This window comes from Egretta garzetta, unplaced genomic scaffold (assembly GCF_000687185.1).
Source record: "Egretta garzetta isolate BGI_Z169 unplaced genomic scaffold, ASM68718v1 scaffold220, whole genome shotgun sequence".
NCBI lineage: Eukaryota > Metazoa > Chordata > Aves > Pelecaniformes > Ardeidae > Egretta > Egretta garzetta.
The window spans coordinates 5,857,965-5,877,124 of record NW_009258414.1 but is presented as its reverse complement, the minus strand read 5'-3'; the positions used below and the strand labels follow the sequence as shown (position 1 = coordinate 5,877,124).

General features: G+C 36.7%; 1 protein-coding gene across 1 annotated transcript in view; it reads left to right on the top strand.

The window, feature by feature from the left end:
- KLHL4 (kelch like family member 4) overlaps positions 1–19,160 on the top strand; it is a 44,896-nt gene that overhangs the window by 5,756 nt on the left and 19,980 nt on the right. Inside the window, 1 exon segment of the mRNA XM_035898755.1 lies at positions 8,922–8,933. Within this exon segment, the coding sequence (XP_035754648.1) occupies positions 8,922–8,933 (12 nt within the window).

Genomic DNA, 19,160 nt, shown 5'->3' with positions numbered 1-19,160 from the left:
TATGGTATAGATAGCATATTGTTCCCCTTATTACTATTCCCACACTATTCTTCTTTACAGCATTCGTTTATGTGTTTGAAAGTTGCTATAAGTCTAAAGATCTGCACTTCTTGCAATCTTTTTTCAGAAGTCTTGTGCTAGACAACTATGATCATTCCCGCTGCTCTCCAGTACTTGTAGTACTGTGGCCAGACCTGGGTATGTTCTGGTTAGAGCCTGACAATTCTAGTGTAGAGGACAGGGTTACTTACAAGTCCTTCTGACTAAAAATCTGTTGGAATATCCTGCTCAGTGTTTTTCTTGTCAACAACGTGGTGCTATCGCTCATGCCTGGCTTGTGATTCCTGTGAAACTCCTGACCCTGTACCAGGGACCTGTTCCCTAACCATCTGCACAGTTTTGCAGTTATTTGTTCCTAAACATAGTGCTTTGCACAAATAAATTCCATCTTATGTTTATTAGATAATGTCTCCAATTTGCTGAGTTAATATTAAATTCTGATCCTATTTAATGTCTCCGATTTACTGATTTAATATTCAGTTCCGATCCTATGCTCCAATATACTTGCAGCTCTTCTCAGCTTGGCATGATCTTCAATTGCAATAAAGTTTCTATCAAAGCTTTCTCTTTAGTTCCTCCTCCCTCTAAGTAATTTAGAAAATTTATGAAAAGTCATAGTGGAACTTCAGTGGAAAGTTCCTTAGGAACCCAGTTTGATGTAGTTTCCTATCTATCAGTGAATCATTGGTAATTACTTTAGAATTATGATTTCAAACCAGTTTTGCACCCATTCCATCATGTTTTAATACAAACAGTACTTCACGGTGAACTTACCACTATCTGATATGAGTCAGTGTCAAATAATATTCTCATGTCCAAGATATAAATGACAACTACTTCGTTTCTTTCTCCATAATGCCTGCTACAACCTATCAATGAAGGACTTCCGTTTATTTTGACGTGTTATTCTTGAGAAATTCTTGCTGTTAGTCTTATTTCTAAGTGCTTAGAAATAGTAATTATGTTACTTTTACACTACAGAATTTGGCAACATGTAAGCGCTAGGAAAAAGTAATTATGTTTCTGTCTTGTGGACAATTTTGCTGTTTCTTTAATACTTATGAGAATCTAATATATACTTCAGCAGTGTATTTTTAAAAGATGATTTTATGCCAGTCTGCTTTGGATAACCAAAATACTTCATTGCTACATCAGGGACAAGCCAAAAACTAATTGCCTTCTAAAGGTGACCTTTAACTAAAGGTCAAAATATGAATTTGAAACTGGAGACATTTGCAGTGGGCTGTTTAAGATACTATAGCTGACCTCCTCTCAGAAGCGATGCTTGAACAGCTCATATGGCCTTTCAGTGCTTTGGCACAGTGGAAGAGCAGTTTGGAGCAGGGCAGTGAGGGTGACATTCTAGGCAATGGTGGTTGATGAACACCCCGTTGACACCACTGAGATGCTGCATCTGCTAGTGCCAGAGATTACTTTAGATTCACTTATGAACTGAACAAAGGCACATGTAGCACAGGAGATAATTAGCAACATTAAGCTGAATTTTAATAGCATATTACTGAAATTCACTCACAACTCGTTGAAAAAAGATAGATGAGAATAACCAAGAAAATTTTCCCTTGATATCTAATGTTTGCTAAATGTAGAAAATCTGTGAAGTTATAGTAAGTGACATCTGATACAGGATTAAAAATCTAAGAGGAGAATTTCCTTTTCCCCAGAAGTTGATAATTCACAAGGAGGGATTGGACTTTTTAAGGCAATATGTGAATGTAATGAACAGTGAGCAATGAAGTCATTCTGACTAAATGAACGCTATTGCCTCGTACAAGAGCTCTTGGTACAGAAATTAGAATCAATATGTTTCAAAGACATCCTCAGCAGATTTTATTCCTACTTTCTCCTTCTATTATGACATCTTATAAGGAACTTGGAAAGGCAAAAGTATGTGAAAATAAAGTGCGTTGAAACTGTTATTAAAAAATAAATGAAGAAGTAAGTTTGTATTTTGAAATTAATTTTATATTTAGCCTGTGGAAGGAGTGGGAACTTATTCAAAAGGGTTTTTTTCATAGCTACGTAAATAGAATCATAATTTACACTGAAAAGGACCTCTGGATGTCATCAAGTGAACCCTGTCCCCCCATGTCCCACCAGGGCTATAATAAGAAATAATATGACTTACTGAAAACATACAGTCTTTTACAGGCTTACATTTAACATGCATAGCTTTTGAAGATGAATTATTACAGGCAGGGGAAAAAATACCATTTAATAGTAATTTAAGAAACTAGGATAATTCTATTAATTTCAAAACAATTTCTTTACGATTCAATTATCTTCTCATTTCCACTCCATACAGCTTGCTCTCAGCAAAGACAGCTGTTAAATTACTTTTTAAAGAGTTATTACTGTTCTTAAAATCACTTCTTAATGTCTCCAGAAAAAAGTTGAGGAGATGATTAAACACACGCAACCAATGCAGAGCAGTTTTTACAGACATACCGAGCATACGCAATTCAATACAAAAAAATACAAATCAACAGGAAAGCGCGTGGTTGTAGAAGCACTCTTGGAAAAGGGGGAGAGAGTTTGAACAGTTTATTTTCACTGTTGTTTTGTGGCTGGATTGTTTACTTTGAACTATTAGAAATACTGTAATAGGAACATTCCTAAAATCTTTCACATTTAAAGAAATAAAGGGATTTGTTTGTTATAGTCAAAAAGCTAAGTTAGCCCAATATATTCCAAATTGGTTTACCTCTTTTCATTCTGCTAGAATAAAATAAAGATACTATACTTAGAGAATGAGTGTACCAGGCAATAAGCTAAAGAATATGGCTTGTGCATGGCATACCTGGAGGTATGCAGGCTGAATGAATACAAGAATGAAGCTGAAGTATCGTCACAATTCATAGAAAGAGCTTGAGGTAAGTAGAGGAAATAAAAAATAATCTCTGAAAGGAAGCTATAACAAAATCTCCTCCTCTGTGAAATCACAGTCCACCTCTGTGACTCCATCATCTGATACGTTGGCAGGAGAACTCACACGGCTCTGACAACTCTCCCAGTCCACCCCCTTCCCTCCTTTCCCAAGCAAACGCTTAATAGTCAAAACGCAATTCAAAGCTAATTAAAGTAGATAGAACAAGACCTTAGAGCCTGGCTCTTTCCAACAATTCTGCCCATCCAATAATTATTAGCATAAAACATCTTTAACTTCATTCTAGTAACTGTCTCTGTTCTGTATGATAAGCCAGGATATTTCATCAAAAGTCTGTCTGCTGCTCACAGTTATTATGAAGCATATCTAAAAGTATTTAAAGGAACCCCCTACCTTGTGGCCATTACTTCATTTGAGGTTGAAATATATGATGTGATATCTAAATACTAGGGTTTAAAAATGTTCTTGCAGGAAATAGGTACTGTATTCTTATGCTGTGTTCTGCCATTGCATGAGGCTGCCTTATTTAGAAATGGAACAGCATGTGAAGAGTACGTGATCATCAAGGTTTAGCCCCAGCTGGCAACCAAGCCCCATCCAGCCGCTTGCTCACCCTCCCCTTGGTAGGATAGGGGAGAAAATCGGAAGGGCAAAAGTAAGAAAACTTGTGGGTTGAGATAAGAACAGTTTAAGAATTGAAATACAATCATGATAATGGTAATAATAATGAAAAGGAAAACAATGACAACAAAAGAACAAAATCCAGGGAAACAAGTAATGCAACTGCCCACCACCCACTGACTGATGCCCATCCCATCCCTGAGCAGTGATCGCTCCCCCCCAGCCAACCCCCCCAGTTTCTATACTGGGCATGGCATCATATGATCTGGAATAGCCCTGGGGCCAGTTGGGCTCAGCTGTCCTGGCTGTGCCCCCTCCCAGCTCCTTGTGCCCCTGGCAGAGCAGGGGAAGCTGAAAAGTCCTTGCCTGGTGTAAGCCCTGCTTAGCAACAGCTAAACCACCAGGGTGTTAGCAACATCCTTCTCATCCTAAATCCAAACCACAGCACTATGCCATCTACTAGGAAGAAAATTAACTCTATTCCAGAAGAAACCACGACAATGATTAAATGTTTTCTTTGGTGTTTTCTCAGCTAACACCCATTTAGGCTAAACAAACATTTATTGGAAAAGAAATCAATGTTTGATACCCGGTTCTTTCTTTGGTTTTGCTCTATATTTTTTGAAATTCTTTGGAGAAGAATCTAGATATCTTACCAGTATATTAACATTTGATTTAATCAAATTCAAAGTCTCTCAGCCAGCTCCTAAATTTTTCAATGTAGGACTTAATGACTAGCTGCATTAGGATCTGAAAATCTACATCAATGGGTTCTGTCTCACATTTGTTGCTTGCTTCTTGTATAAACTCAGAGAAATCACTTAGCCTCTTGGTATCACAGTTTGCTCATGTTAAAGTTAGCATTTGATACCAATTTTCCTAGGGACACAATAGGAACTAATCAGTGTTTTCAAGCACCATAATTTGCCTACAAACTGCTACTAAAATGCAAAGTGGAATGCGTGTACGTTATCATTGATGCATTATACTATATGGTTGCACAGCTTATCTTCTCATGATAATAATATCACAACAATCAGAGTCTAATCCTTTAACCAGAAGTTTTCTGTTGCAATAAGCAGTGGAGACCACCGCTATACTTACAATAAAATGTTTTGAACAGCAACCATAAAGGGAATACGTGCGATAAAGTGGACAGCCACTGTCACCACTTGCTATGCTTCAGTTTACCTGATAAATTAGAAAGTCAAGAGGGAGGGAGGCATTCTTGCAAGAAATGAGCATTTTCTAAGCTTGTTCATTTTAATAGAAGTTGAGAAAATGAAGAACCTTTTTGCACTGGGCAAATATACCTTGATTTAAATGGAAATTGTGAGCAAACCACTAAGAAATCCTATGAGTTGGAGAAAAGCTATTTTAAGCTATTACATATGGTTTGCGTTGCTAGGGAAACCTCTTTTACAGTGTTCATTTAGCACAGATGCTCAGGAAAGCTCTGTGACTCCATGTCATACCATTTCAGAATGCTTCAAAATGTGAAGAAATAGAGATGCACATATGCACACATGCAGACAAAAATATCTCTGTAATTTTGTCTTAGTCATGTTCTATGTCTTCGGTGGAAGTGAATTCTTTCCATTTCTGCCATGACCACGGTGATAAATCAAAAGCTTGTGGTTAAAAAGCTCTGTTTCCAGACTGAGGGTATTTGTTCAAAAATTACCTTTAGTTTTGATCTATTTGGGTTCATATTTTAGATAATAATCTATTTAGAGCAAAAGATTTGCCTTTGCCACATACGTGGTGAAAATGCAAGGAGAAAGACCAGCTCTGGTGACACCATTTCTAGCCCACCTTTACCAGCTCGGGTGACACCATTTCTGGCCCACCTTTTTGACCCTAGGGCAGACGTGACTTGCCAAAACATATCGTACAACCTGCTCCATGCAGGCTTTACTGCCACAGTGTTCTGCATTCTCCCTTTAGCTTGTTAGTGCCCAGGTAGGTGACAGCCTAGAAGGCAGTTGCAGAATGCCATGATCAGAGACACAACTGCCTCTGCTGAGCAGGACGCAGGGCTCAGACCCTGAGCGTGCCACTGAGCCTGAAAATATATGTTGCCTTTTCTTTTCTTTTTTTCAGAGAGCAACAGCTCCAGAAATTTAAAAAACATAGGATATGAATGATTATAAATAAACGCTTTTTCAAATTTTGCAATATTTCAGTCTCTGTTTCAAGAGACCTTGTTCATAATTTGGGGAATGGCATATTGTTACTGTGTACCACTACCCACTCTTGATGCACCCTTGGATCCCACTACCAAGAGAGTGCATTCTCACTGTCTAGCCAAGCAAGGTCCTTCAAAATTGCATTAAACCAGTTTGGGATTCAGCAATGCGAATTGTAACCCTTGTGCAGGATGGACCTGCAAATACAAGCAGAATCACGTTTTGGGGACATGTGTCCATGCGGTCACATAATCTATCACCAGGTACATAACTAATCATGAGTATGCTGTAAGCTCAGGAAGCAGATTTTGAGAGTTTATTTATTGGACTGTATGGTATGCCAGGAATCAGCATTTTGAGTACTAAACTACTGTACTTCTAAGGCCTTGAAAGTTTTGCTTACAATTTAACAGTCATTTATAGTTTGAACTCTCCTCAACAAAATAAAAAGAAAGCCAACAGAAAATGCCTTTATAAGAAAAAATTTTTTAGAAAGCTAAAAATTAAGCCCATCTATGGATGTGTTATTGAATGCACCCCATACTGTACTATTAAAGGCACTTGAGTTTTGTTTATTCAATCAAAAATACAAAGAATAAACCAAAAAGATACTTGCTAGTAAAGAAGAGAATAAAGATACGCTCTGAACAAAAAAATGTGATGTTCTACAGTTGAAGTTGTGTTTATGATGGATATATATTGATCTAACCAACGTTAGTAACTGTAGAACCCAAACTTGCCAGTACTGCCTATTTGCGAACCATACTGTTATTTACGTATCAGAGGGTAAAGTAAGAAGAAAAAAAAAAAAAAAAAGAAAGATATAGCTGATTAGAGATCAGTAGCATCTTAGCACCACCAAAAGAGGTTTAGGCTAGGTAGGAAATAGGCAGAAATTCATTCTTGCTACAAAGAATTTCATTGGAATAATGAAAACCACCAGTTAATTCTGGACATCACAACTACAGCTTTCTGCAGAAAGTTCTCTATTTCATCCAATACATTAGAGAATTCTGTGCTTCTTTTCTGGGTCATGCAGTGTAATTCAAAACATACGTAAACACTGAACTATGAGTCTATCAAGAGTTCTGAATGAAAGATACATAAATACCTTTGAGCACAATACTTTGCAAAAAGCATTTAAAGATTGAAATGTTTGTTCTGAGTCATCATTTTCTTGACTGTCACACAGAGGACATTCATGGAAGGTTGCCTCCAGTCTATCCAGCTGGTCATTCAGTTCACAGCAAACTACATGTAAAGCCAGAAATTCTCTCCTATGCTGTTACTTACACGCTCCCTCCCCCCTCTCCCCCCCGCCATGTGCTAGTACAGTGGCTTAGGATGGGCTTTTGATCTTTCTGTCTGAGATGCTTGACCTAGTAAAATCGTCCAGCAGTACGGCCAGCTCAGCCGCTTGCTACATCTTGTCACAGCCGATTTAGAAGCAGTGTAAGACAGTTTCCTGGGAAAGCTACAGCATTGTGATCCCGCAGGAACGACTGTTCAATCAGAACACAATGAAGCAGTGGGAAAGGCACAGAAAGGAACAAGGTTGTAAGTCAGGACTAATTTTTTGTCTTAATTTGGTTTTTTCATTCACTTAAAGGATCCCAAATTCATCTATAAAAGAGATTTCGAGTGGCTTGGTGTTACAATATGCCAATAAAGTTGCTCAGCGTGAAGGTCCCATGGGATACCACGAAGCAGCAGAGCTCACGTGCCTCTAGCTTCCTCATTCACCATGGAGCTCAGTTACTAGTTAGCTGTTTAAAGTTTCCTGATACCTTTTCATTTAGTGTTACAGTGAATTCGAACCTGAACTTAACGCAATTAGTAAAAGAACAAAGTCAGGACTGGAAGCAGAGTTTCACTGGTTCAGTGGAGCAATAAAGCTCTGATATGGTAGCTAGCAAGCTATTGAGCTTGATTCTTCATCTGAAATCTGGAATTATTTCCTTATATATTTTAAACAGTACATCAGGTTGATTCCTCATCTTTGAATTTTCACAAGTTGTTTTCTTTTAAGTCTCTACAATTCCTAAAACATCCTTTGTTGTTCCCCCTATGTCAAGCCATTAAGTGAAAAGGCTGTTATTTCACTTTTACTGGCTACTGCTGTGACATTTTAAAAATCAATTGATGGTAAAACCCACACATTTTTACCTTTTCTAATAAGTCGCTTTCAATCATAACCACATTTTAAATTAATTTCGGAAAATAACATAGCTGAAATGTGAAATTTCTGATTCCTAGACCCCTAACTTTCTCATCTGTTACTTTTTTGTTCTATAAACTGTTGCTGAGGTCTTTTTGGTTTTCCAATACCCCAAATTCTCTCTCTCAAATGCAAGAACAATTTCTAATGTAGATTATCTGGAGAAAAGACTTGCAATACATTAAGATGATCTGCACACACATGGCAAGATAGAAAGGTAAGACCTCAGCAAAAAAGGGTCCTGACCCAGAAACAACATAAATATAGTTTCAGCTTTGCCTGTTCAATTTAATACATCAAATTTCACATTGAATTTGGAGGGGAGATCAATTCTATTCAATAAAGTGATGTTCAGCAGACAGTATCTAGCAAAAATGAGCAGGAAAGGCTGACCTACCCTTAAAACATTTGATTAGCTCTCATTTGATCTTCTCGCTGGCAGAAACGTGGTCAGTAGGAATACAGCAGAATATATATTATGATATTGCACAAAGATTAAACAACTAATAGCAGTTTTCTACAGTCATAAGAGAAAACTGTGTGAGGAACTGAGCAACTTCCCAAAAGAGAAGCTATACCATAATAATTTCCAGAGAGGAGGGCATCAATGCTTTCAGAACAACCTGAAAATATTTAGATGGTAAACAGAAAAGTGTCTACATTAATCTACTTAAAGCCTTTTTACTCTCCAATTGAAATCTTCATTATATTATTACCTCTTTCCAGTTTTTCAGAATACCAGGAGTCATAGATCCCATGTGATCACATAGATCACATAGATCACCAGGATCATAAGATCACAGGCTAACTTGGGTCGGAAGGGATCTCAGGGAGTCTCCAGCCCAATCCCTGCTCAGAGGAGGGTCAGCTGTGAGATCAGCCCAGATTGTTCTGGGCTTTATCCAGTTGGCTCTTGAAAACATCTAAGGATGGAGACTACGTGACCTGACAAATAGTCTTAAGACATATCTTGTAGCATATTTTCACTGACACAATTCAGAGAGCAAGCAACCTAAATAATCAATTCCTTCTTCAGGAAGCTGAAAACAAATCTAAGGAAGATTAGTTTTTTCTGTCAAGATTAGTTATGATAGCATATTATCACATGCTTCATCTAGCTCTTGTTCTATTATAACCTCAACAGAAGTTGGAATACATATTTTTTGAATAAACATGATAAACTTACTCTGTTATATTTTTTTCAGATCACATTATAATGCAATTTTGCCTCCCTCCAGCCTAGAGTAGTGAATAGTACAGGCACTCCAGGAAAAAAATCTGTAAAAAAACATAAACTTACTCTGTTATATTTTTTTCAGATCACATTATAATGCAATTTTGCCTCCCTCCAGCCTAGAGTAGTGAATAGTACAGGCACTCCAGGAAAAAAAATCTCGTAATAATACTGTAAGCAATACTTTCTGCAGTTCATATCAGGTCCATTTGTACTTCTCAGCTTTTCTTTATTTTTCTTTTGATTTCATATACTACGTTTATTTAGATTGCATGTTTTTACTTCAATTCAATTACAGTGAGCAGACATTGACACAGATCCTGGCTTTTTGGAGCAGTTATCACCGTTATCTGCCAGGATAAAGGCCAAGCTACCAACGGCATCAAGAGTACAGGTTTTCTTAAGACAAAGTGTCAGAAATAGTGTTAAATACACTTGATACTGTCAAATAAAAGTAGACTTAATAGCCCATCTATAAAGGTTGTAAAGACAATTCTCTTGCTATCTTACAAAGATGCTATGGGCTCATGAATAGGTTTCCTCGATAAGCAAATATTGTAAGTTGCTGTCTCAAAACCCTAGTTTTCTGAGGAAGCAAACTATGCTCAGTGGAGATTAATTTCTGACATTAACAAAGATGCATGTAATAATGGATACGGAGGTATTTCTCAGATAATATAAAAGTGAAAGTCAATGACCAAGGATAAGAGCAGGAGACAAAGCACAAGAGTCTACATAATTCGTAACATTATCAATTCCTTCCAAAATATATGGGAGGGTACACAGTGTATGCTGTATTTATTGTAGTGACTTCAAAGCAAACCCACTCAATTGAGCCAGACACAAGTACAACAGGCTAAGTTATTTTAATACCTTTCTAGACCTAGGTTTGAGTTATATTTTCTGACAAAGAAAACCAGAAGATAACAACTAACTGCAGAATACTTTGGTATCAGGTTATCTGTATCTATGAACACATAGAAATATTTGGCTGTAACAGTGGGAAACACTCTCAGGGTATAATTACACAATTAAGAAGAGGGAGGAATTGACCAGAGATAAAATTATGGAGCTAACAAAACCTTATAAAATAGAAAACTTCAGTCTACCTCCCAGGTGTGCTTTCTGTCTGTGAGGCTGACCAGACCTTTATACACATTCTCTCTCACTGTTCTCTAACAAATCTGTAATTATGATAAGCTGAAAGGAAAAGTACAAACCCAAAAAATCTGAGCATCCCAATGTGAAAGAACCTCAGGCCAGTAGTAAGAGTCTCACCAAATGAGTAGGTGATTTTGGCTTTAATAACTTCCTTGTTGTATCCTCTATTAATCCTGAGCTATCCATTAAGAGAGTAATGAACATTCCTTTTCCCCTTAATTTGGAGAGAAAAAAAAATCATCAGCAGCTTTGAGACTGGTTAAATACTCTTACAGCATGCCTGTATACCAGGGCTCACTGGCTGAAGAGGTTAAGCATCAGACATTTCTTCCATTGCAGTAGCATTTAGCCTTGAATGAGGTATCCAGCAGATCGGCCGAATAAGGAGAGGAGCTATTTTGGAACAAGCCCATAGAATTTTACATTACTAGGGAAATGTCACATAAAGTGAAATGCAATTTAAAGTGGTACCTTCAGCAAGAAGTGAGGATTATCATGTTTTCCCATTTAGGTGAAAGATAAGTCTCGTTATTGCTTAGTTAGAATCTAAACACATGAAAGTAGAAGAGAAAAAGATGCAAAAAATGAAATGGTCATGGCAAGCACAAGAATAGAGTCCCTTTGCCTTTGATGAAGCACAAAAAAGAAGCGAGAAGCATTTATTACGGTACTGTGTCAGTGGCTTGGGTTTTCATAAATCAAGAGGTCTTAAAAAAATCTCACAGCAGTATCCGTACCTGATTAGCTGCAAGGCTCAGAACGATAAGGGCAAGGATAGTTGCTATCGAGACTGTTGCTCTCTGGCTTTTCAAAATTCTGTTCACTGCAGATGCTGATCACTTCACATTCAGTTTTTTCTTATACTTGTATCTCCCAAGCTCCCCTTTGTTCCACTTTTGCCAGCAACAGTGAAAGGGGATAGTGGAAAGCAGGTTTGCTTCCCAACAATCTCTCCTATGAGGAGTCTCTCTGGAAGGTGCTTAATGAAGTAGCAGCAAGGACTTAATTAGTTTCATCTGGCAATAGTCATGCTTGGATTAAAACAAATTTTTTTGCCATTGGCTTGTATTTTTTTTGTGTGTGTGTCCTCTAAAAACGCCACAAGCTCATGTCCAGCATTTAGTCATTAGTTTTCATTTTGTACATTTTGACAGCTTGAGGTAGTGCTATATCATGCCTTCTGGTCACATCATTTTTTGTTCTTTAGAAGGATGCTATTCAATTATCTAACAATATTATCACCAGCTAGAAGAAAGTTGAGCAAGAAGTAGTCAGCCTCACTGAATTTCTCTTTCATGACTCTTGATTTCCCTCCAACGTAATCATGTTGTTTATACCAGTGATGATTAGGACCTGTAGTTATTATTTATTGCAGCAACCAAGCATGTTGGCATGCTTAACCACTAATGTGCTGATTCAACCATTTCCTGCAGAAGAAGGAAATATTTCCCTGCGTGACAATGTTGTACGTCTGGCATGGTGAATATTGTTGTATAACTGTATAACATTAACGCTGGATTAGAAATCATGCGTTGCCGTGATGACTGCAGAACGGTACTGTTGGAGGCTCTGTTAATCAGGACAATGAAATATTCCTCATACTTTACAATATATCACACCTTGTGTGGTAGTTGTCAATGTACAATGACAGTATCGATTTTCTTGTTTGTCTTAAGAAAAATAAATGTTAATTAAAACATAATTTTGTTTTAAAATGAGTTATACAACAATATTCGCCATGCCAGACGTACAACATTGTCACACAGGGAAATATTTCCTTCTTCTGCAGGAAATGGTTGAATCAGCACATTAGTGGTTAAGCATGCCAACATGCTTGGTTGCTGCAATAAATAATAACTACAGGTCCTAATCATCACTGGTATAAACAACATCTTGGCTAATGTCTTCAGTTTCTATGAAGTTGCTGCTTCCTACATCAGTATTTACCCTAGTATTTTCTAATCAAACTTTTAAGTTAGTTCAAAACCATCTATTGATACCAGTGTATGGAAATTGATTTTATTACCAATGAACCGCAGTTACAGAGCAAGATTCAATTTTTGTACTTCAGTTTTTCTAATTTCCTTATCCTTCTATGGCATCTGCTTAACTTTGTGTAGTTACCAAGGTAGTTTTAAAAGAATGGCATGCAGACTTTTAAATCCGATTAATTCTAAACTAATTTTCAGTAGTGACTTGTAATCTCAAAAGATCTACTTTAAAAATTTCTGTCTGTGAATAGTCAGATGATAGATTTTATATTCATGCAAAAAGAGAGTAAAAAGTGAAATCAAGTATTGTTTACAATTACAGGAAAAGGCACATTGGTATTTGAGATAAGTAGCCCCCGCTGCATTTGGCATTATCAGAACAAAGGTTAATTTTAAGATGGCAATGCACATACTTCTATCTTTTTCCCTGAAATGTTTCCCTTCATTATTATTCTCTATTACATAATGTAAATGAATACAGTGTTAATACTCCTGGAGGATAATGTTCTTGAATGGTGTTTTAAGTTGGCATTAATTTAAATGATTTGTCTGAAACACTTTACCATTGAATATAGACATATACCTATTATAAAAACTACTCACGGATGTACAGGCAGTGTGCTCTCCAGACTGATTAGATATTGCCAGAGCTCCAATTCCTAAGTATTTCGTGCTATGGAAATAAGTGTTCTTAAGTCATGCCATTATAATGTTTGTAATAAAGTTTCATATTCAGATTAGTCTGAATCAAGAAGAGAATTGTTATTTAAATTGAAAACTCCTACTGATAGGTCAATGTGATAAAGTCCCTATTTATGCTGTGTAATCCAATGGTCATCAAATATCAGAAGATTTGCTGATTTTTGCTCTTACAATCCTTTTAGTGAATTCAACAATTTAAACCAGCTCACTGGAAACCTCACTCTTCAGCCTATGAAAATTGTGCTTTGGGCATCTACCTCAGAGCTGTGGATACTGTGCTACTGTCCTGAGTCCGTTTGGGAAGGCAATGTGGGGCACTGCATGCAGAGCCATAGGGGCCAACAGGCTCCATGGCCTTTCCCAACCTATCATTCTGACTTAAGAGAAGTGGAGGCCAGTTGACTGCTAACTTTAATGTCTCTTGAAATTTGGGAATGGGTCTGCAATAAATTGCTGAGCAATTTTCAAAACTGAGCCCCAAAAGTCAGGAATAAAATCCTATAGATAGTGACTCTTGAATAAGTATTTATACAATAGTGAAATCTTTAAATATTTATCTTCAGCAGTTAAACAAAAATTATTCATATAGTGCTATAGTGCAACCAGAGAAGACCTGGACCAGATCTTACTGTGCTTTTACACAGTAATAAATTACTGAGAGTACTTTTAATATACATAGGAATATGCCATTTCTTAATTACCTGTACAAAGCACATTGCGAGCATAGAACCCTACTGTGGACACAAGATGCCAATAAAGGAATGCATGAAGTTTTCAACAAACTATCTCCCTAGTAGCAAAAGTTCAACATCCGAGGGAGTACACATGCTAATAAGAACAATCTGCACTGCAGCAAGCCTGGAAAATAATTTTATAAGTAACCTCCTCTGTTAAAAAAATAAATATACAATTTCCAAAGGAAAACAACTTACTGGGGAGAGTGTTTAGATCTACCCCTCTTCGTACCATGAAATCATGATGTGTCCACAGCTGACACCAGCATAAAGGACTGTGCGGTGCCTGGGGGCTCTGCAGTTTGGTTGGAGCCTCTGTTTTCCAGTGGAATTATCCCACCAAATACATGGTTTCTATTCATAGGAGAATTCAGAATATTCTAACCCAAATTCATCCTAATACGAGTCATAATGGCATGCATCAGTCTATTATCACGCCTGGGGGGAAGAACAGAACTCAGAGTGGTTGCAGTACTTTCAGTGGTATGCTGAAGCTCCCGTGTTTAATGATATGCACACTTACAGTTGTAATCCCAGATGTGAAAAGTTATTTTAACTAATGCCAACTGAGAAAAGCGGCAGGTTTATGTTAATACTGGCAAGAAAAAAAATTATTAAAAACAGGCAGTTTCAAGAGCTCCAAGTTCTAAAGGAATTGTCAGTATGAACTTTCAATTCAGATAGAAGTCTCTCCATTAACTTAAATAATTACACACTGCTGTTGCTTGCTTCTTCGTTTGCTCCATCATTTTCTGTCATTGCTACTACCTCAACACATAGTACGATTCTCCATATCCTTTTAGATCAAAGTTACCCATATCCTAAAAACTTCAACACAATATTTAGCTGTTTTATTTACAAAGAATAAACAATAAAGGAGATAATTGCAGTAGGATTTTTAAAGCAGAGGTTGGGACAGTTACTGATGTGGCATAATTGTATCGGCAAGCAATTAGCACAGGTGCATCAACTTTATCACTATTTTATCTGTGTTCAGAAATGCCTTCCTAACTGAAATATTTTTCTTCTTTCTCAGCCAACTGATGTGGTTTATCTCTAACAGATGCTACGGTCCTGTGATTTGACCTAGGAAAACAGCATCCCTCAATCTCCGACCCCACGGCACTGCCCAACAGACAGAGGGTCAGAGCTCACACAGCTGCATAGGAGAGAGGTTGCCTGTGGGGGGGTTGGCTGCAGTTTTCTTGGATAAGCACAAACAAATGCGAGAAGAAAAAAAAAAAAAAAGATGAGTTGCACTGTAAATATTGCTGCACAAACAAACTGAACTGATGAAGTTGCAGTTTTGCCTGGTGCCTTGTTGCCGCTAAAGCACATAGAGCACATCCCAGAGCTGAAATCCTGTTGGTGTTTTCAGCTATGATAAAGTCCTTCGGATGGCCAGTCTCTCTAACTGGTATCCAGTTTGCTGCTCACGGCCAGTATGATTTACAGTGCAGAGCTAAGGTGATCCAAAATAAAAATCTGTAAGTGAAATTGTTAATTGAACCGTTACTTGCTTAACCTGAATTTCACAAATAGTATAGCAGGTTGATTAGGCACATTCAACAAGTAACCAAAAGGGAAATGATCACCATAAAAATATAAATAATAGCCTTATTAAGAAGAAAACATTTAAAATACTGCAGTTCATCACCTTGTTTTCATGCAGTATTATGCTTCTAAGTTTCCTATCATCGGATTTTCTTCCTGGTTTTGGCCATAGGCACACTTAAAGAGGCACTTTAAGAGCATACTGAATTTTAAAAAGGACATGGCAAATAAATGGCATTTATGTTTTATCATGTTCTAATTAAATAATGAGGAAAATTGAATTTATCCCTTATACACTGATTAATGAAGAGTGCTGTGCTGATTAATGAAGAGTACTTCATGAAGACAGAAAAAAATTTAACATAATTCAGAATTTTAGGCCTGGAATGAACCACAAAGCTCATCACCTCCATTCTCCAGACCAAAGAAAAGATGAAGTTTTACCTCCACAACACCATTTTCGAGTCACAGCTTGTTTGGGGTCCAGTATAATCTAGCTATTGCCTCACCTCTCACTCTTAGCCTGTGTTTCATTTGGGTAATTATTTACACGCAAGTGTCAGAAGGTCTTTGAAAAGTAAAAATTTGCCTGAAGTTCAGTAAGGACGAGGGCAAAGATGGCTCTCTGAATTTAAATTCTGTTCTGAAGTAGTTTGTGACTTGCTATCATATATCAATGTAACAATTAAATGATATTTCTATCTTACGCTTGTCTGTAATAAAAACATGGAACAGCATCAGAAGCAGAATTTGGCTGGAATGCATCAAAACATCATCTGCCTTTGAAAGTGAATCCCTGCTAAACTTTCAAGTGTAGCTATACAAGTTATTCATATCTCTTACATCTATTATACTTAAAACATGTCATCCTAGCTCGATTTTGAAAATGTCATGTGAAATAGTGTCAGAAGTCATCCAAAAGTCAAGATGACTGCTGACAACTGATGTAAGCTTTGTTATCTTGTAAAACAACAACGACAAAAAAGTTGTTATGACATGATTTGTTCTGAGCAGCCACGCTGGCTGGTATTTATCACCTTGTTATCATCTGGACCCTTAATGCTTTTTGATTATTTCTTCGAGTTTTCAGTTTATATTGTCTGTTTCTAACGGTACCCTGCTTTCACTATCCTTCACAAATCCTTATAGGAAAACTCTGAAATTATTTCATTTGGCTCTCTACCAAAAATGAAATTCATAGAGCTCAGCTACTTTGGAATGATTTAAATATAGATTTATCTCTGCTCTCTCTAGGCTAATCCACATTCTTAAGCCATTATTACTGATGCTAATGGTGTTAACACAACTCAGCATCCTAGTGAACACTAACGTAAAGATGATATTAAGCAATTTGGGTTTCTGATTCTTAGAACAGTTCATTGATAATTTTCCCTCCTGACTGAGTAGAAAACTAATTCCTTTGTCATCATAGGGTTAATGCACTTTTGGAAACTTTTATTACTCAATATTCAGATTTAATTTGTCCAAACTACACATTTTACGAAAAAAAAAAAAAAAGATATTTCTCCATCTTCTACATGCTTCCTTTCTCAGTAGGTTCACATGAACCTTGAGTTCTCCAAGCGTGTCGTTCTCAGCGCATTAACCCTCACCACATAGAACAAGATGTGACAGGTAGGCAGATTCACACATTTGCAGCGAGCTTGCCTATCTCTGTGCCACAGTCCACAGCATCCCCTGTTATAATTCAACATAAAGGCATCAGACTCAGGGATATTTTTACTGACTTTTTCTTCAAGGTATGTTAATCTCTGTCATCTTTGGTTCACTGATCCCCAATACTATATTCCAAAGGTCAATATTTGAGCGCTCTGCAGTGTAGTCATACGCCGAGGAAAATATATAAATATTTATCTTTGAATTTCATTTTTCCCTTCCATAATGTACTATAGCTACCATTTTAAATCAGCTGCTGAAGATAAACTAGCAATTATAATATTAATATTAACAAAGTTAATGGAGCATTTTTTTTTGCTCCCAATATTTTTCAGTCTCTGAAGACCTTTGTCTCTGAAATAATTAATTATGTTAGTGGTATCTGCCGTAGTTAAAGGTCACTCTACAAAATTTGTGAAAAAAGTACCCAGGACTGAAAGAAATTGTTAGACTTTAAGTCCCTTTGTAAATATTTGCAGCTTAAAAATAATTGCTCTACCCGTAAATATATACACACTATGGGAAATTCTCTCAAGGAACTAGTACTGTGCATTTGCAATAGGGGTGGTTGAGTATTATTTTAGTTGACTTCTGCAAACATCGAGGGTAAATGCAATGTAATACATACTTAAATACAATACTTAGGGGTTATAATGAATCTGAAAAAATATTTTTTAACAAATAATTTACTGAAAAGTGTTAAAGCAAGCTTAAGAGGTAAATAGCAAAACACGACTGTTACGGAGTTTGAATTTGGCATCAAGTAGCTGATGCAAAACTAATGAGCATATAATCCAATTTTGCAGCTTCTTCATTTTCAGTGAAGCATTGAAGGAAAACAAATAAAAAAGTATATTCATTAAACTCACTGAGACAAATTAATTTTTGTAAGCTGTAAACTACAAAGGATACACATTATAGGTGAACTTGATTTGCCCCTTTTTCTTTTAGAAAAAAAAAGAAAAAAAAATCATTTTAACTTGTAATAAAGACCTTCAAAAGAAAGCTAGAGAGTTGATTGCACTGGTTTGGTATATCTCAATGTGTTTGCAATTAGTAGTATAGTCTGAGGTTGCCTCGCCAGAAACACACGTGCTGTGCACACACGCGGTGCATCTGAGGGTTTCTGATGCATGAGGGCTAGAGTTTCTCAGGTGATGTATACACATACCTCAGTTATACCAGCAATAACGTGTCTCTGCAGACTGTAAATGATCTTACGCATCCAGTGAGTCTGGCAAGGCCAGGCCTGAATGAATACGTTGAACTCTGGCATATTTGAAAGGCATCAAATACCCTGGGGATCTGAAGGCTTTTGACATACCAGTGCCCCAAAGATGCCAAATGGGCTGTGGGATGTCTATAAATGCAGTACAGAAATCGGGAAAACGTCATGTTGCTGGATTTTCAGATGGAAAAAAAGAGATATGTCTGGAAAAACCCAGACACAAAGTAGCCATACAAACTGTGATTTTCTCCTGTACTATTCTGAAAAGGACTGACGTACGTTAACTTTTTAGTATTGCAGAGGGGATGGAAAACTTTATTGTGTCTCAATTCCATATTACATTATAATTTGATTTCTAATTATTCCACTTGAATTCTGATTAGCTATTTAATGAGGTATGAGCTTTGAAAATGTATGATCTAGCCTATCTCTATTTTCTGATAATATTACTGATTTACCTATTTATATTTCTATATTTTCTGAACTAGCTGTTCAGTTGTGAATGAATATTCTGCTAAATTTAATACATTAATTTCATGAAGAGATTTTATCTCTCCTAATCGTTTATGAATACGCATTAGCAGTATCAAAGACAACCAGTAAATTTAGTCAACCAGCTGCCATTTCCTAGTTGGGCTTGGAAATTTAAAAACCAGGTGCTTTACATTTTAATAATGTATGATATTAAACTGAGAAAACACTTTTCTTAAAAAAATCTTTAACTAAATGTTGCAGATTGCAGCATTTTCAAGATATGCGATATTCATGTATATCAACAAATGCATTACTATTTTACTTAAAACAGACTAATATAAAAATAAATATTTTTCTAAGAAGAATTCAAAAAGGCATTTCAATCTGCAACATAATTCATATTAAAAGGCAG